General features: G+C 44.2%; 1 protein-coding gene across 1 annotated transcript in view; it reads left to right on the plus strand.

Moving 5' to 3' along the window:
- The first annotated feature begins 368 nt into the window (after window positions 1-368).
- Window positions 369-25,314, plus strand: part of LOC8029601 (ATPase family AAA domain-containing protein 3-B) — a 30,946-nt gene continuing 6,000 nt past the window's right edge. The window contains exons 1-12 of the mRNA XM_029974758.4: window positions 369-654; window positions 2,577-2,755; window positions 5,352-5,411; window positions 6,252-6,321; window positions 7,261-7,426; window positions 8,111-8,180; window positions 13,220-13,432; window positions 15,059-15,184; window positions 15,763-15,887; window positions 16,858-16,909; window positions 17,187-17,257; window positions 20,587-20,754. Of these exons, the coding sequence (XP_029830618.2) occupies window positions 450-654; window positions 2,577-2,755; window positions 5,352-5,411; window positions 6,252-6,321; window positions 7,261-7,426; window positions 8,111-8,180; window positions 13,220-13,432; window positions 15,059-15,184; window positions 15,763-15,887; window positions 16,858-16,909; window positions 17,187-17,257; window positions 20,587-20,754 (1,505 nt within the window). The 5' untranslated portion in view covers window positions 369-449. The remainder of the gene's footprint in view (window positions 655-2,576; window positions 2,756-5,351; window positions 5,412-6,251; window positions 6,322-7,260; window positions 7,427-8,110; window positions 8,181-13,219; window positions 13,433-15,058; window positions 15,185-15,762; window positions 15,888-16,857; window positions 16,910-17,186; window positions 17,258-20,586; window positions 20,755-25,314) is intronic.

The raw sequence follows: 25,314 nt of genomic DNA on the forward strand, positions 1-25,314 counted from the left end.
GCGGTTCGTGCTCTAAAAAACGCGGTGCTGAAAAATCATTAGGTAAAAAAATTTAAACTATTTACACGTTAAAAGTATTGTTTTATTAGATAGTGATTATAGTGGTTACATATGTGATAATTTTGTTATTTATTAATTAATTATTTGACGAGCTCTTCCGTCTCTAGTTTCTGCCAGCATCGACTTGGCTGCGTTCGAGTATCCGAGTTTGCGAAAGAGTACTACTGCCCACGGCTCTTTATGGCTAAATTTACGTCACAATACTTGCGACGTTTCAATACACGAGTGTTTAATAGAGTGACTCAGAGCTACTTGTAATGACGTCACGTTAATTTTTTTAACGTTAGCATCGTAACTAAAGAGCGCGACGCCAGTCATTGAACACACGTGCTTCTCCTTGGGTTTGTGGCGGCCGGCTGTGCGGGGTCAGCGGATTTTGAAACGGCGAAATGTCCTGGTTATTCGGCATCAGAAAGGATCAGTCCGGTGGCGGCGAAATGCCGGACCTGTCGACCCTCGGCGTGCCCGTCCAAGGAGGCGGTTCGCCCCCAGGAGGCGGCGGAGACGAGAAAAAGTCGAGGACAGAGGGCTTCCACTTCGACTCGTCCGCCCTCGAAAGAGCCGCCAAGGCAGCGAGGGACTTAGAAGCGTCAAGTAAGCGCTGTTTTTCGCTTAACGGGCGTGGCAATGAATCGGCGCTTACGTACGAGTGCATCAACTACCTAACTTTGATCTCGGGCACATTCGGTTGGTTACGAGGTTGGGCCGCGAGCCGGGATATTGCAGTTGCATCATCAAAACCAACCAGCCTCGATCCAAATGCAAGCAGGTGGCTTTCAACAAGTAGTATAAAAAGAATTAGCTGAACCAGTGATTAGTAGTACAAAGCGCTCAAAGCTTCTGCACTGTATAATTACTTTCTAGAGAAACACTCTTGTCTAGAGTAATTGAATACATGTACAAAAACTAATGATCTATGCTGGAAAATGCACATTAATAATATATAATCAAGAAAGCTACAGGTAAACTTTGGCTACTAAAAAATGTCTTAAAAACAAACAAACATTTGAAACGAGACGGTTAGCTTTTAAAATGTTAGGTTGGAGTATGCCAGAGAAGTGTGGGACCCTCAGTCTGAAAAGTCAGTATTGAAACAAAAAAAAAAATGTATTTAAGCTGGCATTTTTCTTTTTTTTTTTTCCAGAGAAAAGGAGGCTTGATTTATCTGTGGAGCTATATCCCATGGCAGCTATTATATCATAATTTACTGGAAGAGTGCCAAAATGAACTGTTAGAAATGCTTTACATGATTTTGGGTGGAATAACACTTCTGATAGACAAACCTATATTAATTAGACCTCATATCTCTAGAGTTGTATCAAGTAAACATATTAGAACAATAGATAACAAAAAAAAAAAAAGGCCGAAAATTGCTTTTGGGTTTTTAACTTCAAAAACAGTAGGGAGTGGAATGTGCTGACAGAATAGCATTGTTGCAGCAAATACCATCCTGAGTTTGTTAAGTGTCGTGAGATGCAACTAATTGACTTCATGTTGCTATTTTGTCTTTCTTGTATAATCTAACAGTATTAGTTAGATGCTCTTTAGTTTTCTCAGTAATAATAATTTTATTTGCACATACTGGAACCATTGTCCAGTATATAGTATGAATGTTCAGTGTTACATAAAATGTTTACCCGGCGTTCTGTGGGTATATTACTGTTTATTGTTTGCTGTGGGACTAATACCTTTGTCAAATAAAATAAATAGAAACATACATGCAAAATGAGCACCATGCAAGTTCAATCTCAACCTGCTTAAACTTCTTGGCATGCGTTCGCACAAATAGTTGAAGCCTGCTTTTCCTCTGGAAGGCATTAACCTACTGTAATATCTCGAAAGATGCCCGACCCCCGAAAGGTAACCCACCCCTATTTTTGGTGTGATTTTCCATTTTTCAGAAACACCAAAAGATAGCCCGCTTCTATTAGTTGCGGGATCCATGCTAGAGGTGACCTCGGCAGAAATTGTGTTACTCAGCCAAGACGGGAGGATAAGCAAACATTGTTAACTGGGAAGGACATCCGCCATTGGTTCATCGCCCCTCCCTGCAATCGCAAGCTTTACTAGCATTTTTTCAACTTTTTTTTTTATTGCACTTTAAAAGTTAGCACACTCCTTATTTCCACACCATTTGCTTTAAATTTTAGCTGGTCTGTCTCTCGGGATACTACAATAATTTGCAGTTCGCTTTGTTCTGTGCGTAATTTTGAAGGCCCATCTCTATCCTTCCGCATCCAGTGGTCACTGACAAGACGAGTATGACGGGGAGAAGCTTCGATGGTCCCGCCTCCGGCGCGGGCTTCTTACCTTCGATAACACTCCAGCATGTCACGAGCCTCGAGCACGCACGCAGAGCCGAAGCATAACGGAACGCAACGAGCCGATGCTGGAGGCCGGGCATTAGAAAGAGACGCCCTGCCCTTCTCACCTTGTCGGTGACTGTAGATGGATCGCCACACTCAGAGTTAAAAGCTTGCGATTACTTACTTTCTGTTTTTCTCTTCCTCCAAAAGAACATGCCAAGGATGCTCTCGAGCTGTCGAAGATGCAGGAGAAGACGCTACAGCTGGAACAACAGGCAAAAATCAAGGAGTTTGAGGCGCACATCGAGCACTCGAAGCTCGACGCCTATCGCGTGCAGCAAGAGGAACGGCGGAAGACGTTGTCGGAGGAGACGAAACAACACCAGCAGGTTTGGTTTTGCCTCCTGTTAATCCATGAAATGGAACGAAACGAGACTATGACTGTGGTGCTAATTCTTGCCTTTGTTCGTCCATGTGTCGGCTTATTACAGAGATAGAGTTGCGTGTTTCTTGGCGAGAAAGGAGCCTTTTGGAAACTTTCCATTAAAGGGCCAACCTTTGGAAGCTTCCTCTTAAAGGGTCGCTGACGTGATATGTGTACGTGCCAGGGTTTCTTACGAAGATAACGCTTACGTGGGCCCAACAATCAAGAACTAGGCTTCTGACTCAAAATCCGGCTCCTTTTGTTTTTTTATACACAAAAACGTTTTTTTGCGAATTAGATGCTTGGGGCTGGTTCCCTTCTCTTTTCTTCGCGAACAGGAACGATTTGGGAGTTTTGGGAGCTTGGATAATTTTGGGGTTCCTGAGAACCGAGGTGGAAAATAAAAATCGAGGCGATTTAAATTGAATCGTGTTTTAAATTGTGATTCAAATTGTACCTATTTTGCTATGATGATTTAAATCAAACCTTTTCCACATAAATGATCTCCAAGATACTTCTTATTTATTGTTTGTCCATCTTTTGGTGCTTTCTATATGTTTTTTTTTTTTTTGCATTTAAAGGGTTACTCCGGAGATTTTTTTTAGCTACCCCAACTAACTATATTTTCTGAATCCCTGGCCTTTACCCTTTCCGGTATGATATTTAGTATAGTGAAATTCATAATAGTTACTGTGAAATCGGCAAATGAAAATGATGCAAAAACCAACATTCAAATATAACCACACTTTTCAGTGACGTGACATCAGTGGCAGGTAGGCTTGCCACTCAACCAAGCAGTCTAAAAAATAGGGTATGCCAAGCATTTGTTCCGTACTGGTGTGCGAGTGCTAGAGCGAGCTTGAGCTTCCGGTACTGGTGTGCGACTACTAGAGCGAGCTTGAGTTTCCGAAGCATTAATTTGACATCATGATTCTGCTTCGAATCAGTTGGTAACAAATTCTACAGTCCAAAGAGTGAACCCCTGCCTTCCACGGACGTCACTTTTTCGTTGTTGCCAGGAGAGACTTTCAGTTTGAAAAACACGGTGAGGACCAAAATTGTAAGTTCAATAGCTTAGTCGGAAAGATTTATTTTTACCTAATATTTGGGATACTATTTTAGCGGTGTTCGTTGGCTTCTTTGGCAAATTTTCAGGCAAATCGGGGACCATGAAGAAATCACCAGAGTACCCCTTTAAGTCAGAATCGTCAAGCAAGGAAGATTTATAGAAGGCCAAACACGAAAACAAAGTGGTGCTCTTTTGAGCAAACCAAAGCGTTGAGCTTTTTTTTCTACTTACCGACCTAGTTCATCAGTTATGTAGTAGTCTTATTGCAAACAATTCAGAACGTAGAAGAAAAAATATGAAAACAAGAAAAAATGTCATATTACAAGCAAATCAGAATGCAAAAGAAAAAGCAAATAAAACCTTCTCATAAGCAAAAGAAATATCAAGTTGCATTTTTTCTAGTATGGCAGAGAACAGTAAAAAATTGTTTAGTAAACTGTTGTTTAAAAGTTTAAATTTACAATAATTCTTTCTTCCACATTGTTTTCATTCATTGAATGAATTGGCCAATTGATCTCCATTGTTTAAAAATGTATATAATGATGGAAAAGCGTTATTTTTTCTAGCTACAGTGATTTAAATCTAATAAATCTCAATTAATTAAAAACAAAAATCAAATTCTTTTTTGCTTCAGGATAGTACCCAGTTTGAGAACTAACACATTTTGTATGGTAACCGTAACTTTTAGAGTAGAATTCAGGACAATTGGACGGGTGGGAGAAGGGTGAGGATGCAAGGCAGAAGGAAAATCCCTGCTATTATTCAGTTCAGTGTAAAAATGCACTTTTCCTGGTGATGTTTGTTTCAAACGTTAGTGCTTTTCTTCTCAATATTAAAGAACTGGGAATAAATGTTGCCAACCGAACCATGTTAGATTCAATAATATAGAGAATTATCCTGTACCCAAGTCTATGCAATAAAAAGGAAATAAAAATGTATTCACAGATGCAGCCACAGAAAGAGCTCAGCAGTGAAATAAGGGGAGTTTACAATTTGATACTTTCGTAAAATCCTGCTCACCAAAAATTGCAAAAGCCCACTCCGAACTCGCATGTCATTGGAATGGATACCACAGACTGTGGACGCTGCAGATTCAACCATCACGAAGTGATAAACAGGCGGGAAACTGCTATGAACTTATGTATCACACGGAACCGATATCAAACTCACAGAAACACATAAGCAATGCGGGAACCTGCTTCGAACTTGCATGACATGGGAATAAATACCACAGATTGCGTGTATATTTATAGCCAAAAATATTGAATATGTGATCTCTTGAGGAAGGGTGTCCGTGCGAGATTTTATGGTATGTTTATTTTCATAAAATTACGGCTGTAACAGTACGCTCTCACAAAAACAAACGGGACGTGAGGCTGAGACAAAAAACCGGGACTGTCCCGGCCAAAATAGTATGTCTGGTTACCCTAGCATTATGGTGGTGTTGCTTCTGTTTCCGAAAATCTCAATTTCCAACTTTTTCTCATTCTAGAGAGCATTGTACCAGGACCAACTTGCCAGAAAGCGCTATGATGACCAACTTTTGCAACAGGTAAGTTTTTTTTTTTTTTTTTTTTTTTTTTAATATTATTGATTTACATCTTGTAAACCCTGAGATGGGGACGATAAAAAAAACAGACGAACACAACAAAATCTCAATTTTTTTTTTCTCTTGAAGGTGTTGACAGGCAAAGGTACATATTTTGAGGTGCGCAAAAACAATGTAATAGTCGAAATCATCACTTTCCTAAATATTCAGACAAACAGATCAACTCATAAATTGACTAAGGAGGTGTTGTTCAAGAGCATTAATGAACGGATCTCCACTTGTGAAGCTGAAGAAATGTGTGTCAAGGCTCTTCCAATCTCTCATGACAGGAGGAAAAAAAAAAAGAGTACCTGAAAGTATTTTTATTAAATGAATATTTGATGAGTACATTGCTAGTGTCTTGTTGTTCTTGCCTGAGGAAAGTTTGCATACTTGTTTCTGTCTATTTTGAAGGAGTTGTTTAAAAGGAGATACAAGAATTTTAGTCGTCCTAATTTTGTGCGATGAGCAATGGTCAAAGCACCGGATCCTTTCAGGAGTTCAGTGGGGAAATCAAACCGTCCAGATTTGTGGTACACAAATATTATTGCCTTCCTCTGAGCACTTCCAAGGATATTGATATTTGTTTGTGTATGTCTATGATTGCATGCTCTAGTACCGGGCACACCAGTGTAGTATATGCAAACAGTACTTCTATGTTTGAAGGTATCATAACTAGCTTACTAGTTATGGTGCCTTTCTATCTTCTGTTTGAAGGTACCATAACCATATGGCTTCTTTCCCCGTGTCACGGTACACCGCTTGTGACTTTTGTGAATGGGGAACTTTTTTTACAATCTCTAGCAACGGGCCAACGAGGATAACCTCAGGCGGCAAGAAGAATCAGTTGCTAAACAAGAGGCTCTAAGAAGGTGTAAGTTGCTCATCCCCTACTGCATTTTTAGGTGTGAAACCAGGCAACGCCAGCTTGGGCGACCTGAAGATCTAAGAATACTAAGTGCTGCACCGACAGGCACTTAGTATGTCTGTTGGTTTTTAGTACAGTATACCTGTTGTCTCTGGGTAGTCAGTTCTTTCATTAACCCTAATTTTGTGACTGTCTAAATTTCGTTTTTGTTAAAAAAAAATAATTGGGGCTATGTGTCCACACTAGAGCCTTCTTCTCTCATCATTTCATTGTCTATCTTCAGCACATTTCAAAATTTTCTCCAGTCATTCACATTACAGAACTGTGCAACTCACAGAATGAAAGCTGTGGTTGTGCAGTCACCACAGGGACATGCAAAAGTGCTTGTTCTGCTTTTCATTGTTCCTCCATGTCCTTGTGTGCAACTGGAGCACTGGTCAAATATGTGTTGCAGCACTCTGCTCTCCTCAGATGATTCTCAGTTTATACAATATAGTCCCATTGACTTCTTGTGTACCCTGGCCACTGAGCGGTCACCTGCCGCGTTCCCCAGCACTGCATTATTCTGCGACACCCTGTCGCATTCATGACCATAAAATTCTTCGTAACTTGGTAACGAGTAGAAAATAATTTTTCCGTCACATTTTGGACCAAGTAGCAAAAATGACATTTGATTCGGGGCTACTGGTACTCCAAAATCATTCACACCTTCTCAGTTGGCATTTTTTAATAGACCCTCCTCAAGAGTGTTTCCGTAGCTGCCCGGAGGCCGCCATATTTTGGGCATGCCCTTTGAGCATGTAGTGAACTGTATTGCATCAGCACTTGGCGTGAACTTGGGTCCAATCACATGCTTCGCACAGGAAGCGGTGTTTGAAATGTGGCGGCTGCTATCGTTGCTCAACAGACTTCTGAAAAGGGTCTGTCCGGTCTCGATTTGTGCAGCCACGATAGAGCATGAAATGGAGCTCCGGCACAAGAACGACATGAAGAAGCTGGAGGCAGAGCTGCACGCCAAGGCCAAAGTGGACAGGGAGAACCAAGATCTGTACATCGAGCAGATCAAGGTCAAGGCCGCCGAAAATAGGGCCACCGTCCTTGAGTCCATCAAGTGAGTCGACGTGGTTCCTTTGCAGTTCATTGGATATCTTTAAAGAGCCTATCACGCTCACAATTTTGTTTTGTATTGTGGGAAGCACCAGACTGTTTCTTTTCCCTTTGCAGGTCATTCGGCATCTTTAGAAAACCTCTTGAAACCAATAAACTGCTTTAAAGCGGTAGCTTTATATGGGAACACGGCAGGAATCTTGGTCGCTTGCTTTAAAGTTGGCATTGGTCATGGAGCAGCGAGGCTATGAGAGAGAGCGTGTCAGTAATGGAGCACAGGAGTAACGGTTGTTTTAACTTAATGGCGTGCACGGCCAATTGCATTGCGCCGCATGGAGGGGGTGAGGAGGGACAGAAGTGTTGGCATACTGTTTATCATCCCTACCCACTCCCCTCTCCTCCATGCACTAGTAGGGTATGAACTGCGAATTGGTGCTATCACACCTTCAATGCCTTTGATTGAATGTCCAAGCGGGCAATTTGTCTTGTGGGAAACCCCAGGATATGGTGTCTAGATACCTCCCAATTAATGTATTGCCACCAAATCGTGTATTTACTGAGAAAAACTAAGCCAAACCAAAACCAGAGAACCAGCCTGGAGGAATGCAACGTCTGGAACTTGTGATAGTTGAAGTGTGTGGTTAAAGGCAAAGTTAGCTGAGCTGGTTGCGGGGGGCTTTGTTTGCAGGACTGCGGGAGCCGTGTTGGGCGAGGGCTTCAGGGCTTTCATCTCCGACTGGGACAAGGTTTCGGCCACGGTAGGCCTTTTTCGCAATCTTATCAAAAGTTGGGTAGCTCTACAGAGCAAGGTTATCAAACATTCAACCCACTCGCCATCTAGTTTTGAGCAAGGAATGAATAAAGGAGTAAGAAGAGATTCTAGCAAAAAGTAGCACCTCCGGATTTTATTCACTTCTCATTGCGTCTCAATCATTGTCGTAAGTGTTAGAGATGTATGCACCTTTTCTAAGCTGCCATCACTCTCTTGAAAGGCAGAACCTCCGGTACAGGTGTAAACATTGTTTTGCTCTTGCCACGCCATTGGAAGGTGTTACCATTTACGTTCATACTCATTTTGCCTCCCTTATAATTACTTTTTTTGGTTGCGACATTTCATTATTTTTTCGTTGCCGATACCGGCGGGATATGTGTATCCTGTGAAGGTCTATAAACATTGTGTTTATAGTAGAATACTTCTGTAATCTGATACAGTCATGTCTCATTAATATGGACCCTGTTAATTTGAAACCCCGCTATATGGACATTATTTTTGGGGACGAACGGAGGAAATACACACATTTTTGTCTTGTGGCGGGCTGGCAGGCGCACTCGCGTACGGGTTTTAACCTTTCTGCACAGCCGTGCACGCCACTCAGGATCAGATTTTTATATGCAAATAATAATAATAATAATTATTATTATTATTATTATTATTATTATTATTATTATGGATGATTTTTTATGGGAACGGAGATGTCCATATTAACGAGACATCACTGTATAGCAAAGATATAGATATAGTCATCAAACTTGAAGTGTTTTTGTAATATTAGTACAGGTATTTGATAGTAATACTTACGTAGTGAAGAAACTGAGGAGTTTGAGGATTTTTTTGGGGGGAAAACTGACCTTACTTCAGAGAGGCTGTACTGTAATTGTTATTCTTTCTATTGAATGTATGTGCCTCTTGAATAAAAACAGCACGAGAAAAACGAGGGACAAGTCAAAGAAACTGGAGAGACCAACAAACCCAAGTGTGGTACAACATAAGTTGAATTCATTTTGGTTTCCTCGTGTAATGAAATGAAACAAACGAGTCATTGTCGTGCAGCATCTAAAGCTGGGGTCACACTGCTTATACATCATACAAAAGGCAGTCTGCAAACAGATTCAAATGCAAGTCACCATGAGATCCGTGCTTTGAATGCCACACGGCAACGAGTTCAAGGAGGAACTTGACTCGCGGCATTCGAACCACGGATATCGCGGTGACTGACGTCTGGCAGACTGTCTTTTGTATGACGTATAAGCAGTGTGACCCTGGCTTAAGGGTAACTCGGCAAGTGGGTTAATCTAAGAGTGTTTTACGCGAGGCACGAAACATAAAAGTGAGATTACAAGTCTCAACTAGAGCGACTAAATAAGCTATGCTTCGGTGTATCGACAATATAGCCATCCCGTTGCTCAAGATTACTGTTGCCAGTTATCTGTAGCCTTATCTGAAATCTCATGAAACACTTTTTCGTCCTTTATTAGCGTTGGAACAGCCTGCGGCAGAGTAAAGCGACATCTCTGGAGTTTAATGGCACCAGATCTAAAGCTCGGGAGGTTGCACTCTCTGATCGTAACTATCGTCAGTTGCGCCCACCCTGCACTAAGCACCGAAATGGCGGTACGGCACCCATGAGCTGCTGGCACATAAACAAGCACCACGTAGCGCAAACGGACCAATGACCGTTGCATTGGGCAGTGAGGGGAAACTGTGCTAACTCTCTGGATGTAGCTTCTTTTGTGACTCCATGGTAACTGACAGCTTAAGAAATGTGGGGCGTAGTCTATTATGCTTGCGCTTCGTGATTTATTCTTCGGCATCCTCATCGGCTAACGTTGCAATCCTCTTGGCCGGGGACCGATTATAAGATGCCTGGGACTCACCACGCCGTTCACTTCTTAAGCGGGCGGTGCAACAATATTCAGTTGGAATGTTTTTCACTTTACACAAGCTTACTGGCACTAGTGGAACCCAAGTATACTCGTGCGCAATGCCACTGACCGAGCAACTCTTTTGTTGCGGTGTAATTTCAAAGATAACATCCCGTATTCGACTGTTTGCTGACGATTGTGTTTTATATAGAAGCATTACGAGTGAGCATGACGCAGAACAATTACAGAGTGACCTGGTACGTGTTGAAAACTGGTGTTGTAAATGGAAGATGAATTTGAATCCAAAAAAGTGTGTCCATTTAAGTTTTACTAGGAGTAAGAAAAAAATCGATACTCAGTACAGTATAAATAATGACTTCATCAAAACAGAATGTACGTACAAATATCTGGGTGTTATATTATCGAATGACTGTTCATGGAACGCCCAAGTCGATGATGTAGTCTTAAGGGCCGGCAGGGCATTAAACTTCATTCAGCGAAATTTAAAATGTTCCGAAACAAACTTGAAGAAAACGGCATATCTGACATGTGTTAGACCAATTCTAGAATATGCATGTGTTGTATGGGACCCTGCGCAGAAGTATCTAATTGAAAAACTAGAAAAAATTCAAAATAGGGCAGCGAGGTTTGTTCTGGGACGATATGGGCAAAAGGATAGTTGTACTGACATGAAAAGAGAATTAAATTGGGAATTACTCTCAGCCCGACGGAACAAATTAAAACTGAAATTTTTGTTTTCAATATTTAATGGTCGACTGGGCATTAACAAAGACGATTACCTAAAGCAACCGCACTATATTTCAAGTCGGACCGATCACTGTTTTAAAATACGAGAATACCGTGCCAGAACAAACATGTACGCTAATTCTTTTTTTGTCAAGACCATCCAACAATGGAACAAGCTGTCAGAGGAACAAGTGTGCTCTGCAACCGAAGAATTGTTTTTTTCACGTTTGTAACCCCCCTGCAGTAACGCCTTCGGGCAAATGCGGGGTAACTTATGAATAAAGAATAAAGAATAAAATCGAGCGTTTTCTTTCAATCTCTTTGCAAAAACTGCACGACATAGCTGGAAGGATGCAGTGATGGCATAGCGCCCCCAGTGACGGTATTTGAGCGCAGCTCGTAAATCGGACCTGAGCATTGCATGAGCGCTCAATTCGGGCTTGTGATCATCAATTGCTCGAGAAGCATTTGGGTAGTGTCTTGCGTCCAGTCGCTGCAATGACGACGAGCTGAATCCTAACAATGTTTGGAACTCGGCGCATGTCCTGTGCTTTGCCAGCCCCGCGCGTTACTACGATAAACATTGGCGACATGTGATCAGCTCCAGATCACGTGGCCGCTTGTTCTGACTGTGAGCCAAGGGGGTGAACGCTGCTTGTGTTTTTTTCAATTTTTCCTGCGACTACCATTGCGTGGGAAGAAAAAACTAATGCATGTTTCGTATGTTATATAAACGTGAGAAATTCATTCGAGACGGTATTTGTGCGAAGTACAAAAATTGTTGCACATTGCACATTGCAAGCTGTTTGTAGTGACCATTGGGGGGAAAATCCAACTGCTGTGCCGCAGGTGGCTAACTTGAGAACTACACCCATGGGGATATGGTTGCCGAGATTTTGGGTGTGCAAAGCTTTCCAACCATTCCATTCGTCGGGAGGGACCGACATAAAGAAAAAAATGGCTCGAGGCTGTTTCCGCAGCGTAGGGGGCACTAGGTAGAGGGCTAGAAATCGTTCTCGAACTTGCTTGGCTAGCTGCCCGAACAAAGACGCCCTCGTTTGCCCAAACTATACTCGTTGCTTCTCACTACAGCACATGTTCATTGCTTTTTCAAGGAAGTGGTTGGTTGAAATCTGAGTGGTGCTCTTTTAAAGCACGGGGAAGATATAGAATAAATCCACGCCTGATTGTTTTCTGATGAACAGTGCGTCCAATCATTTTTGTGAAAAAGATTGTACTGAGTCGATAACTAATCTCAATAAACTTCTGACCCCCTCAAAACACATTTCTTTGTAAGACAGAGCAGGCGAAATGCAATGCCCATTATACCCTCACCGATTGTATTACTGAATAGAAGGTAAGAGGGGTTCTTTGGTCTCGTCATCCTCTTGAGACTTCAAAATACATTGTTTCTTTCGTGATATATTTGTTTGATTTAACCCATCGTTTCAGTTCTGTTGTTTTTTGCGTTTCTCTCAAGTGTTTCTCGGACTCCGTCTCGCCATGACTTTGCTATCAATAGGGCTTTGACGGCTTTGGCCTTTTTGTTGCAGTGGAATATTTTGCAACAATCTCTCCCACTGTTTACCTATGATCAGGGTCAGCTTGCTAGAAGCTATGTCTAAACAAAGGCTGTGTGAAAAAAAAAAACGCTGCTAAGCCGGTGCACCAGCCAAGTGGCACTTGAATCACGTCTCAACACTCTTGCGTACCTTTGCCTTTGCAGTGTTAACGAAAATACAAGCTCTATACAGTGTGCACACATTTAATGTTTGAAACAATGATGCCAGCTCTGTATCAGCACTCTCTTGCAGAGCTCTGGAGAAGCTTTGTCATACACTCCTACTGCTGGTCAAATGAGCGTTTAGAAGGGTCAGAGGAGAGCTTTGTGCACCAAGAATCACCAAGGTCATGATGGGGACGACAACAGCAATGACGCAGCGCTCGGCTGTTGTAGCCGAACGCTGCGTCCGGCCGGGGCTACTGTTTTCTCGTTGCCCGTGAAGAAGTTCTTTTGTGGCCACTCCCGCCTGCATCAGCAATGCAGCATGTACTGTGCACGTGTCAAGTCCCTGCTCAGCGCAAAGGCCGAAGTGGGTCAAGCTCGCATCCTTCAACGATTGCTTCAGGGATAGATCCGGACGGTCCTGCCAATGTCACTCCGTTTATTGTTCACACTTTTTGCATTGGAGCTCCGCGCTCTATTGATGAAGATGACATACGGAATTGAGTCCACAGGACCTGTGTTGTGTAAACACTGAGCCTAGTATAAAACAAGCTGGGCAGAGCACCCTCTATATTTTAGTTTTTTTCGCCAATAGTCTCGCCGATAGCTGGTAGGGCCGAGTATTTACGAACGCGAAGAGGCCTGTAACTCACCCTCTCCCCCCCCCCCCCCCGTACGCAGGCAGCCGGTGTGACCCTCCTTGCCCTGGGAGTGTACTCTGCCAAGCTGGGCACAGGCGTGGCGGCGAGGTACATTGAAATGCGGCTGGGCAAGCCCTCACTGGTTAGGGAGACCTCCCGGCTCACCGTCTTGGAGGCCCTGAAACACCCCATCAAGACCACCCGCCAGCTCACCAGCAAGCCCACTGACGCACTCAAGGGTGTCGTCCTGGACGTGAGTATGGTCCTATCCCGCCCACGCGTCAAAAGCGCATTCCCGAAGGGACAACAGATTGTGTCCCAGAGATTGACTCGTGCCGTCGGATGTTGCAATCCGAGTGGTCAGTCCTAGAAAGGCGAGTGGGCACTTGGGGTGCCATTGTTGCGGCTTCCCATCTCGCGTCTGCTTTAGTTTCCGTCGACGACGTAGTCACGGAGTGACCTCCAGCAGAACATGCGTCTGCCGCATGCACCTTGGCTGCTGTGCTACCGTCGGGATCGCGGCAGGCAACTGCATGACCCTTTTATGATGTCCTTGGGCAGAAATCGAGGGACCACTTTTGGGGACGTGTTAAGCACGCCGGTCAAAGATGTGTTCCGGGTACCACAACGTAAGGCCCCTTGTGAACATGGGAGGCGGGTGGGAGGACCGTGGACGGGGACAGGGGAATGATAGAGTGTGCGCAAGGAGAGTGCACGCTAGCAAGAAGGTCGGAGGAAGCCAATTTTCACACGGGTTGGCGATTACGCTCGAGCGTGCGTGACTCGATAGGAGGCAGTGCGAGTGTGCCCGTGAGAACAGGTTGATGGGTGTGCCTCGCAGTGGTATTTGGCAAGCAATCTTTTTGCATGAATATGCATGTTTAAGTGAAGATGTACTCATCAATATAAATTACCGTGTTTTCTCAACTATAGTCAGTGCAGAAAACTCGGCTAGGTCGGGCTGAAAGAAACGCCCATCTTGGAGTTTGCATCCGGTTTTTAATGCGCATCTCGGAAATTCTAAAGAAGTGATGTCTAGGAGAAACCTGTCCAATAGAAACCTGCACTTGTGTATCGTTCCACTTGCAAAGCTTTTGCAATGAAGGTTTGAACTGAATTTACCACTGAGGAGAAGTTAGGATTAGAGCATATGCCACCTATCCAAGGATGATGGTAAAGAAGTTTTATTTCTTGTCAGCTGCCTCAATTCTAGTCTATGGTTCTCACATATCAAATGGCCTAAGTGCTTTGTTCAAGTTCCAGTCCTGTATAAAAGCTGGTCCAATTCAACCCAGGTGCCACATTGTGGACGCCGGAAAGCAGAACATTTTTGCGGATCGTGTGACGACTTGTGGCTTCAGGTAGCCACAATCGGAGTTAAATACCTTAACTTTTGGGGGTCCCACGATGGCACCCAGATTTTGCCATGCACAACCTGGGTAGGTTGCCTTTCCTCCTCTACACTTTGAGCACCTTGAGCTGCGTGCTGAACAACTCCTTGATGTATACCGTCTCAATGTGTTTGAGCTCACTCGAAAAATGCTCAGCTAACGGAGGAGGGCAAGAGAGAAAAAAAAGATGTGTGATCACCTACCGCATGCGGCTGGCTGTCTATATACCGTTGAAACCGGACTGCAAAACTTCCGTACCGGGTGCCGGAAGCCGCAAAGGCTGCGGTTTCCAGCACTTGCAACCCGGAATCCTGTTTGGTTTGGACCAGCCTCAAAAATGGAGTCTATGAGCTTACAGTCATGATCACTGGCACAATCTTCGAAAGAAGGCCTTGGTATTGTCTGCACCTGTAGATTGCCTGCAACGCATAAGTGATAAGCTTTTAGATTCATGGTAGCTTAGAATGCACTGTCACGTCTTTGCACAGCCCAAGCTGGAGGAGCGACTGAGGGACATTGCCATCGCCACCAGGAACACCAAGAAGAACAAGGGGATGTACCGAAATATCCTGATGTACGGACCCCCGGGAACGGGAAAGACCCTGTTTGCCAAGGTACGTGGGTCGGGCTTTCTGAGAGGAAATATAGCTTTGAATGAGAGGGTGATAAGCAGGCACTGCAATGACCTCACCTTTATGATAGCCTTTTAAATGGGACAGCATTTCTAGGGCCACCATACCGTGTGATTGCGTGTCTGTCCAACGCGGCTCAGTGGCTAAATTTAGCTGAGAAACCTGAACTGGCATACAATTCGTGTTTTTTCACGCCATGTAACACTGTCACATGACGTCAACGTCACGGTGGTTACGCTAATATGCGACCAAGTTGCGCGACACCAACCACATGACTACGTCACGAGACGTCAGGTCAGATGACATCATGGTAGCGCTTTGTGGCGTTGGTCCTCATGACACTGTGTCACGTCAAGTGATGCCATGCGGCACCACGGCGTGACATCATAACATTTTGACGTAACGTGACCACTGTCTCGTGGCCACCGTGCCGAAGGAGGCGTAATGCTATTGCATTACATCTGTGGCGGCAGCTAGAGGGAAACCTTTGTGTGGATTTTTATTCCAGTTTGTCTGTGGCTGACTGAGGCGACACATTGTTTTTTTTGTATTTTTTGTAGCGATTGGCTCAGCATTCCGGCATGGAGTATGCACTCATGAGTGGAGGTGATGTCGCGCCCATGGGACGCGAGGGGGTCTCTGCTGTCCACAAGGTCTTTGACTGGTCCCACACCAGCAGACGTGGGTAAGTGGCCATGCTGATTCTTCCCTCTACAGTTTGTTGTGTTTGAAATATGCAATCTGTAAGAAGGATGAAGAGATACTGGCTGCTGTTTGTTTACTTGCAGAGAGAAAAAAAAAAATATCTGGAACTTGTCTAGCTGATTCATCTTGATCCATAAGACTAAGAGTTCTGGAATTCTGTGAAGTTCTGTGAAACTAACTTTACTTGAATCTGAGAACAGTGATTACACCGTCCACAGCATTATGCAACCAGCTACACCTCGAATCATCGCCTCTGTGGCAACACACTGCCACACCAATGCGCTATTTGCTCCCTTTCCTAAGAGAGGAAGAGCAAGCAATGTAGCATGAGCAGTGACCACTCTCTTCCTTTCTCCTCGAGGAAGAAGGAAAAGAGCAAGCATTCAAGCAGGACTTAATGTCATTTGTACGTTGGTTGGATTTCAATTTCAAAGCAATTTCATTCATCCATTTGCGTCCTTGTCTTTGCGTGTTTACATCAGTTGACTCAAATTCGGTTGTGCCTCTTGATCATCTGCACTGACACCAGGCTGCCTTGTTGTGGGAATTACAAAGTTCTCAATCTGACGAAGAAAGGGAAAGGTTGATGAGTGGTGCTGATGAAGTCACTGCTTCGGCAGTTGTCGAGCTCATTGTTTTGAGCTGTAAGAGCATTGACGTGGGAAGTGTGCTTACTGTGGCTTGTTTGAAACCACAACTTGAGGAAATCGGGCCTTTTTTCTCGTACTAGAAGGTTACTAATAGTACAGAAGGATGAGTGGTTTAAACATTATTTTTTTTATTCAAAGTGTGTGCTTTATTTGAAATGAGAGTCACCTGTAATTCCTTTGCATTTTGAGTTTCTCGCAAAGTACAATAAATGCACATGTATTGTATGCAAGTAACAAGCAGTGCCTTTCTCTGCACTCTTTTTTTATTTACCTTTTAATTTTTTCTTCTGCTGTTTTCAGTGTACTCCTCTTTGTTGATGAAGCAGATGCCTTCCTGAGGAAGCGGAGCTCGGTGAGAACCTTGTTCACACTTTTCGGGTGGGATGTGTGACGGAATAAAACACAACTTAGATACTGCAAAGTTATGCATATTAAAATTACGAAAACTGAGAATTTGTTTGGCTCTTGTAAACCCGAGCTTTTCATCTTTGTTTCGAAATGTTTTTATTGGAGACCGTGATTTCTTGTCGAAATTTGCTCTGCTGTGTGGCGAGTCTTGATAGGCAACTGTGACTCAGGTTGCACTTTATGAAGTGTTTTGCAGTTCGATTTTCAACTTTCTTTCACAGGAAATGATCAGCGAGGACCTTCGAGCAACGCTAAACGCCTTCTTGTACAGAACTGGAGAACAGTCCAACAAGTGAGGTTTTTTTTGTTATTGTTATTTAAGATATGTTGTTTGTTGCTGACAAACGAGCTCACTTGCATCACTGAACTCTGATCCTGCTCCGGTTTGCAAGTCTCATACAGTATAGACCACTTACAACGTAACCGCTTATAGTGCAGGACCGGGTATAACGCGGTTTTTTTAAACCACCGGTTCACCTCCCATACAACTCCATGTAATTACATGCCGCTTAAAATGCAGGCGCGCGAAGGGAAATACCGGTTATAGTGCGGTTTTTGGCACAGCCCGCCGACCGCGCCGACGACCGGAGCAGCGAGCTCGCTTCCCTGTGCGACACTAGATAACAGCGCTGACGGCGCGAGCCGCAAACTGCACTCGCGGGGCAAGGAGGTTGCTCGAAAACGCGGGGAGAAGCGAAGAGAGAGGCTTCAGTTGCCATAGCAACGGAGGGACGCACGCACGAGTCGTTCACGTGCGTGCATCTCTCCACTGCGTTGGAAACAAAGAAACAAACAACCGCAACGACAGACCAATCGCGGGTCGAGGAGAAGTGTTCGCGCGCGGTGCATGCCATTCCGCGAACATGGCGTCGGTTGTGATCGTCGTCGTAGACGGCGTACATCTCATCGTTCTGCGTAAAAGCGCTATCCTTGACTTTGAATTTTCGTTGTGTGTCGCTATGATAACCCAGCACGTACTAGAAGGGAAGATCCACCTACTCGTGCGGCGATGTCGTGGCGGCGCTCTCAAGACGGCAGAAACGCCCGTGTCGTTGTGTTTGTTTACTTCGACTACAGTGGTGACTTCTAAGCATTTGTGTCCTCGAACATCGCCCGGATTTCTTACTTGGCACATTTCATGCGTGTGCTCAAGTTCAAGGTATTACTGGCACGTACCGTATGAAGGATGCGAATTTTCACGCGTTTTCATCTCCGGAGAAAAGTGATTAGGGTTAGCAATCCTGAACGCTCGCAACGTCCGTCCGCAACCCGCGACGCCGTTAAAAGGCTGCTCCAGGCAAAAGCCGCTAATTTCTTTTAAAATGTGTGACACACTTGAGACATAACTGTACTCGTCTATTGAAATAAAGACTTTCCTCAAACTAAGCTTATTTTTTCATCTAACATAAAATAAATTCTTTTACAAAGGTAAGTTGTCTCATGGCATGTATTTAGGCCTGAAAAATTGATGTTTTGGTTATAGTGCGGTACCGCTTATAGTGCGGATTTTCGCGACTCCCGAGACATACGTTATATGCGGTCTACACTGTACTTGGAATGTGCAAAAATTGAATCGTCATTCCCGGAAAATACCAGTGTGGTTTCTTGCATGGGGCAATAAGAACGGTCCGAACCCTCATCATCGAAAGTCTATTTCACAGTTAAATGCAAAACTCTAGTAGGATGGGCCAATGGACGGATGTGTAGATCCAGCTCTGTGTAACATCCAAAAAATCTGGGTGGTTTGGAGTGGCACGAGCACAAAAAGATTTCGCAGTTCGTCAACCACACGCTAGTGTTGCAATACATGATCTGGCTCTTTCTTTCGCTATCCGTGCTATTCTCGTAAAGACTGGCTCACGCGGTGACATCTGGTTGCAACCGAGTGCGTTGTGCTGCCTCTTGATCTCTTCCGACTAAGCAACGCAGTGACGCCATCTATCGGGGTAGCCCTGAAATGCTCAGAATTTCCGTACGTTACCTATATTTGTATTGCGCGTCATTCTTTTGCTGCAAGCTCAAAAATCTTTCGACGACATCATAAATGAACGTTCATCGTAGATGGCGCATACATTTGATCTCACAAATGCTGCTAAACCTTCCCTGTAGTGAAATGCTATTCCAGGGCTGCCTTATAGGTAGCCCCGGCTTGCCAGTCTGTCCTTTCGTCATAACAGATCACGAGAGGGCGTCGCACACTCGGTTGAGACTAGAGTTCCTGTATAGATCCCCCGAAGGGGGAGCAGAGTTGCGCATTTGTTTTCCCCGCGCCGCCACGCCGCTATTCGCCGATACCCATCACGTGAGGAGCAAAGCATCCAGTGGCGTGCAAGAAAGCCACCTTTACGGTCGCTCCGCCGACGTTTTTCGCGCCCCGGCGTATGTTCCCCTGCTTTCGCCCTCCTTCTCCTCCTCTCCTGTTTTCCATGCGCGGCGGCGCGCGCGGCGCCGCTATTCGCTAAATTTAGTCACGTGATTAGCAAAGCATCCATGGCTTGCGGGAAAGCCGGCGCTACGGCCACCCGCCGAGGCTGAATGCGCAACTCTGCTACCGTAGGTAGCATATACAGGAACTCTAGGTAAGAGACCAGTCTCGATTGTGTGAATCAACCTTAAGTTGCCCAATGCTTAAACACTTTAAAATACTAAGGTGAGAAACGTGAGAACGGAAAAAATTTCCTTTTTCATGTTAGAGCGATTCAGGGATGGAAGTGGAAAGCTTCTGGAGGCAACATGACGCCACCAGAGGTCAGGCCAGAAACCCCGAGGGCAGAGCCGTATGTATAGAGAGTTTGGCCATTCTTTGGGAAGTATAGGAGACAAATGAGGAGGCGCCATTGGCCGGAAGCGGGCTGGGCGTGTTTCAGGGCGTTTTCACAAATTAGAGTGTGGCAAACCAAGAGCCGGAAATAATACCCTGGTGGTGGTCGCGAAAAACGAAATTTATAAGTGCGTCGGAGTTACTCTCAGTGACTAAAAATATGGTGCACGTGATGTTTCAATCACGGTCTTCTAAGGTTATGATGGAAGAGCGCAAGTAGTGGGACGATCGACAGAAACGTACACCAGGCGCCAGGGGCTGGGAATCTGCCGTCCGAGTGGTCACACTCTGTCCGAGCAAAAGAGAGTTTGAGCGGCACATTTGTTTCTCACATCTTTCTGCATGATCATGATCGTAACATCACGTGCACCCTATTTTCAAGCATGAAAGGTTACTACATTTAACTCTCACACGCTTATTAAAACCATAAACCTATGATAAAACTGTTTCTCGCGACCACCGCTAGGGGATTCTTTTCAACTTCTGGTTGGCCGAGAGAGCATGTCAAGCCCTCTTTCTGCATCTGGTGCACGCCCTGACTCTCCCGGCACCTCCCATTGACCAAACTCTCTCTATACACTGCTCTGCCCGAGGGTGACCTAAACAGCTGTCAGCTGCCCTTTTCGTCCAATAGCGTCTCCTGGTTTTGGTCATCGTTGGGGGCGTGTCCCTCCACACTTCTGGCCACACTTCTGGCTTCACATCTGGTGGCGTCATATCGTCTCCAGAAGCTTCCTACCTCTGGATTTGGGGACGACCCCCCCTGGCAAGGGTCCCTTATCAGCTGAATGCTCCTGCAGGTTCATGCTGGTGCTGGCCAGTAATACCCCGGAGCAGTTTGATTGGGCGGTGAGCGACCGCGTGGACGAGATGGTAGAGTTCCAACTGCCCGGGCTGGAGGAGCGGGAGCGCATGGTGCGACTGTACTTCGAGAAGTTTGTGCTCCAGCCGGCTGCGGAGGGCAAGAGGTGAGAGCACTCACATGGAGGCGACCCTGTGGGAGCGTGTCGCTCTTGTGTGGTGTGCAGAGGCATGTGTGGCAAATGGCTGGCAGAGGCCGACTATTTTGGATATCGAGAAAACCGAAACTTTGGGCACATATCTACTGTAAAATACCGGTTAAACGCTCGCCCCTTTTCACTGAAAATTGGGTTAATCTAGACATGGGCCCTTGTCTGGCCAAATTGGCCAGTTAAAGTATAATTTGCAGAATTCCCAAGTTTAGAAAATGTTAATAGTGGGCGCTTGAACGAAGTGGGCACTACCGTGGTATTTTACGGTAGGTGCATGCATTGAAAGCTGTAACGTGAAACCCTTAAGGGGGGACATTACCCCAAAAAAAAGCATTTCTACAAAAAAGTTGGTTTTGAAAAATGTCATATTTACATGCACCATTACCTAGAGAGTATTCCCAGAAAGTTTAATTAGTTTATACTGCGTAGTTAATTTTTTATAAATTATTTTCTGTCCACCGATGCTAAAGAAAAGATAGAGAGTTGGAGCACTTTGAACGCATTTTTCCCTATTCCACTTTTTGGCATAAATTTCGCTTTAGGAAAACTATCATTTTGTTATTTTGCACTGTAAAATAGCTTCTTGTTGGGCAAGTTATTATGCAACTTGGATTCATTTTTATGAGTTTTTCTGGGCTGAAATTTTAAGGGAAAGATAACTATGAGCGTGTATTTTTTATTTTTGTAATTTTTCATGCTTAAAGGGGCACTGACACCCCAAAGGTCATATTTTTTTTATTGTCTAAAACGATGCACGTTGTAGTCGTACACAAAAAAAAAAAAAAAAAAAACGCATTGAGAAAAAAAAATTTCTCACGCGCCCGTGCGCCTTTTTATTTTTCGCGCTTTTCTCCCCCGCTGCTCACCTTGCTTCGTTTGATCAATGACGTCAAGAATCAAGAAATTTAGAAGCTTTGTAGGCGACATTTCTATAACATTTAATAAGGGCAATCGTAAAACATGTTTTCTAACGCAATTGCGAACGCACTACGGCCCCTCTTTTTGAAATACTAAAGATCAGAGTTCGGTGTGATGTCGCTTCCTGGATTTGTATCCTCCCTCGGAAAACTTGGCGGCGCTCGAGCAGAGGATGATCGGTGAGTCGGGGGAAGAAACCGCTTTTTTCCCGGTTCGGCCGGCGCTTCAGGTCGCAGTGGCAACAGCGCTTTGCTTTGTAACATGGAGCAGAGGTCCAAGAGAAAGTAGACTCTTGGGAGACCGCAAAATTTGATGTCACTGCAATGGCGCAGATCGCACGGGAACTTCAAATTAGGCATTTGGAAATTGTTCTTTTACTTCACAAATACTGAATTTCCAAGTTTCGAATTTTGAGGGTAATGTCTTGGCATTGTTTTCAATCGTTTCTGATAATAAAAAAAAAATGATTTTGATGTGTCAGTGCCCCTTTAAGGACTGAACTTTTGGACAAAGGATGGAAATCTAAAAAACAGTATTTGTGTTTATGTGTTTTTTTTGTCATGAAAGATGGTATAATATAAAAATATAGCTCCATAGCTTTCTGCTCTGAACTGTCCTAAAGCAATATAACACATGAAAACGACAAATTTATAAGTAATTTCAACGCTATAGTTTTTCTATGCAGACACGCCCACCTTCATCTTTGAACATTTGCAATTTTTTTTGTACTTTACTGAGGTGAACAAAATTTGGCACAAATGTTCTCAACATCAACAGAAACAAGCCCTGTAAATGTCATTTAAATCAGGCAAGTGGTTCAAACGTTCACTTTTTTGGGTAGTGTCCCCCTTAATTTTTATGCCGACTGGTGCACATGTATTACGCTTGCGACCCCTGAAGTTTATACGAGTTTCGGTGAGCTGTCAAATCTTCTAATGCTTGGCGAGGATCGTTGTGTGCCCTCATTATTGCGAGGTTAGACATTTGCAAAATTTGACAAACACTTGAGGTCTATAATATTAGGGGTCTTAGCTGCCTTTGTTGTTTTCAGTTGTACCTTTGAATATGTTGGACTGTATAGTTTGACGGCTATCTGCTGCAGTGATGTGATTGCTGCGCCAATTGCGCCAAACTGCGCCAAGGGGCTAACCCTGCTACATCCTGCTACATTTTGCCAAAAAATGGGTACTCTGCGCCAAGCCTGCGCCAAAAGACTAATTTTGGTCGTCTTTCAAAACCGAAACTAAACTGACTACCGTAATTGAGCATGCATGAGCTAATTAGCGCAAGCGGCCGCCCAACAAAAAGTATCCTGTATCAATCGTCCATCCGGTCTTGCATAGTTTTTCCCGCCACCTCTCGTTTCACGCTCCAGTCGTTCATATGTCTCGTCTCGCATCTTTTTAAAAAAAGATTTCAACAATAGACGCGGGCGTGTGTTGACGCTTGAGTGCTTCAGTCGCTGTACAAAGCGCTCCAAGCACTTTTTGACCCTGACTCGCGATGTCTTGTTTTGACCTGACTTTCTCAGGTTCTTTTTTCTGTGTGTCCTCACCTGCCGGCCTGGCAAGCACGTGCCGCTGGACTGTTTTTTGTCGTATGCTGGGCAATTACATTTTGCATACAATTTTGGGAACCACTTGGTGACGGAGCGGAGTGGCATGGTGTCTGTTTCGATCGAACAGCCATCTCCGCTCACGCGACGAAGCACGTGCAAATGCAAGCCTGCCGAAGTTGCCCTCATGTGCATGCGAACATGACTGCACGACAGAGGCACCAGCCGGGACGCTTGCAACCCAATGTTTTACGTTTGCTTACTTTTGACGAAAATCTGGCACTTCGGGAACCAGTAAAACGGTGGCAAGCGGTTTTTCAGAATTGCTCGGCAACGCCCACAGCACTGTTCACTTGTAAGATGTATCAATGTCTCTAGGCGACGTTGAAAGTGGAAATTCATTACTAGCCAAAGGCAATGCGAGGCTTGCAGCAGCCTTGTAGAAAGTTTCGAAAAGCAAAACGAAAAGCACCCGCTAGTCTTAATGCACACTTGTCTTGAGTACAATTTCGCATTGCACTGCAGTAGTTATGTGTTTCATCAGTTGGAGACAGCTTCCATTTATTATATTATATAACTACGGTAGTCAACCTAATGCTGTGATATTTACTAATAAGCTGGTCATTTTCAAATAAATTTTATTATGTGCAATTTGGTTCTTATTTATCTTTAACGGTACATATATATGCATATTTTAACTGAAGCATTGCAAAATGTGTCATGTCATTGGCATTTCAGTTACATGTTGGAAGATTCCCAGGTGGTCGAACTTGACCATAATTTGTTTATTGCGACGAGCGAAGTGTCCTTCGTTCGTCCAGCACTTAAAAGGAATATGTTTATTTTTCTAAGAATATCTGCTCCAAAAGCCACTTTTTCTGCTCCGAAACACTCTTTTGGCTGCTCCAAAAGCAACTTTTGCTGCTCCAAAACACCGTTTTGGCTGCTCCAAAAGGTGCTCCAAAACGGCTTAGGCCAATCACATCACTGCTGCTGCTGCCAGAACAAGAGAATGCAGATTCCTGTGGTATTGGCAACGATATCGGGAGTAGGGCTGGTTTAGAGTTGGTCACTAAAAGAGCTTTGTGCCCACAAACAGGGACACTTGTCTGTCATGCTCATTGCGATATGAACTCTGCATTTTCATCATGTTGTGATGTTATACTATGAGGTTGACCTTCTTTTTTGACTAGAGGTTTTCCTTGATAGTTACGTACAATGGTAATTTAGAAATCTGGTGGTGATAGGGTAAGGTTTTCACTAATGATATCAGTCCACAAAGATTCAGGTTTGCCAATGTGCAGATTTTGCAATAATTTGCTGCATTTTGTATGCTACTAGTACACCGTGGGAGATACAAACTTGTCTCTAAGGCAACTCGCTCTTTGGAATCAGATTTCAATGGGTTAGCACAACCCACTCTCACTCGCTTCACTTAAGTGCTCCTGTTTCCTCTATACTTTGATTGGGCAGATTGGGCACAGTTGGAAGTTGTAGTGTATACTTATTTAATCAAATGGCTATGATCGGTTCAGTCCCGAGATACCCTTACTGATTGTTGGAGTTAATAAAATCAGTTTATGTAGCCTTAAAAAAAGAAAATGAAGATTTTGGATACCATAATATCTTGTAAAGGCACCCACACAAATTTAAAAAAAAAAAAAGATAAATGTTGAAAAACATGAGGTGGGCTGTCTTTGGGGACGAGACAGCAAAACTTTACCAAGCTTAATGATAAACACTGAAACCACGTGACGCGGGAACTTATACCGCAGATTGCGGACACGGCAAATTTGCCTTTCACGTCACGATAAACACACAAAAACCTGCTGCAAACTTCCGTGCCACGGGAACCCATATTGCGTGCGCAGATTGCGGACAAAAAACGCGGGAATCCGTTGTGAAATCACTTGTCACAAGTGAGTTCACAGCGGCACGATTAACAAAACACAGAAATCGGGGGTGGGTGTTTCAGAATTTTATGTTACTGATATTTAGCCAGAAAAAGGGTATCAGTGATTCCTTAGGGGGGGGGGGCGTTC

This window comes from Ixodes scapularis, unplaced genomic scaffold, assembly GCF_016920785.2.
Source record: "Ixodes scapularis isolate PalLabHiFi unplaced genomic scaffold, ASM1692078v2 PGA_scaffold1__304_contigs__length_218370807, whole genome shotgun sequence".
Lineage (NCBI taxonomy): Eukaryota > Metazoa > Arthropoda > Arachnida > Ixodida > Ixodidae > Ixodes > Ixodes scapularis.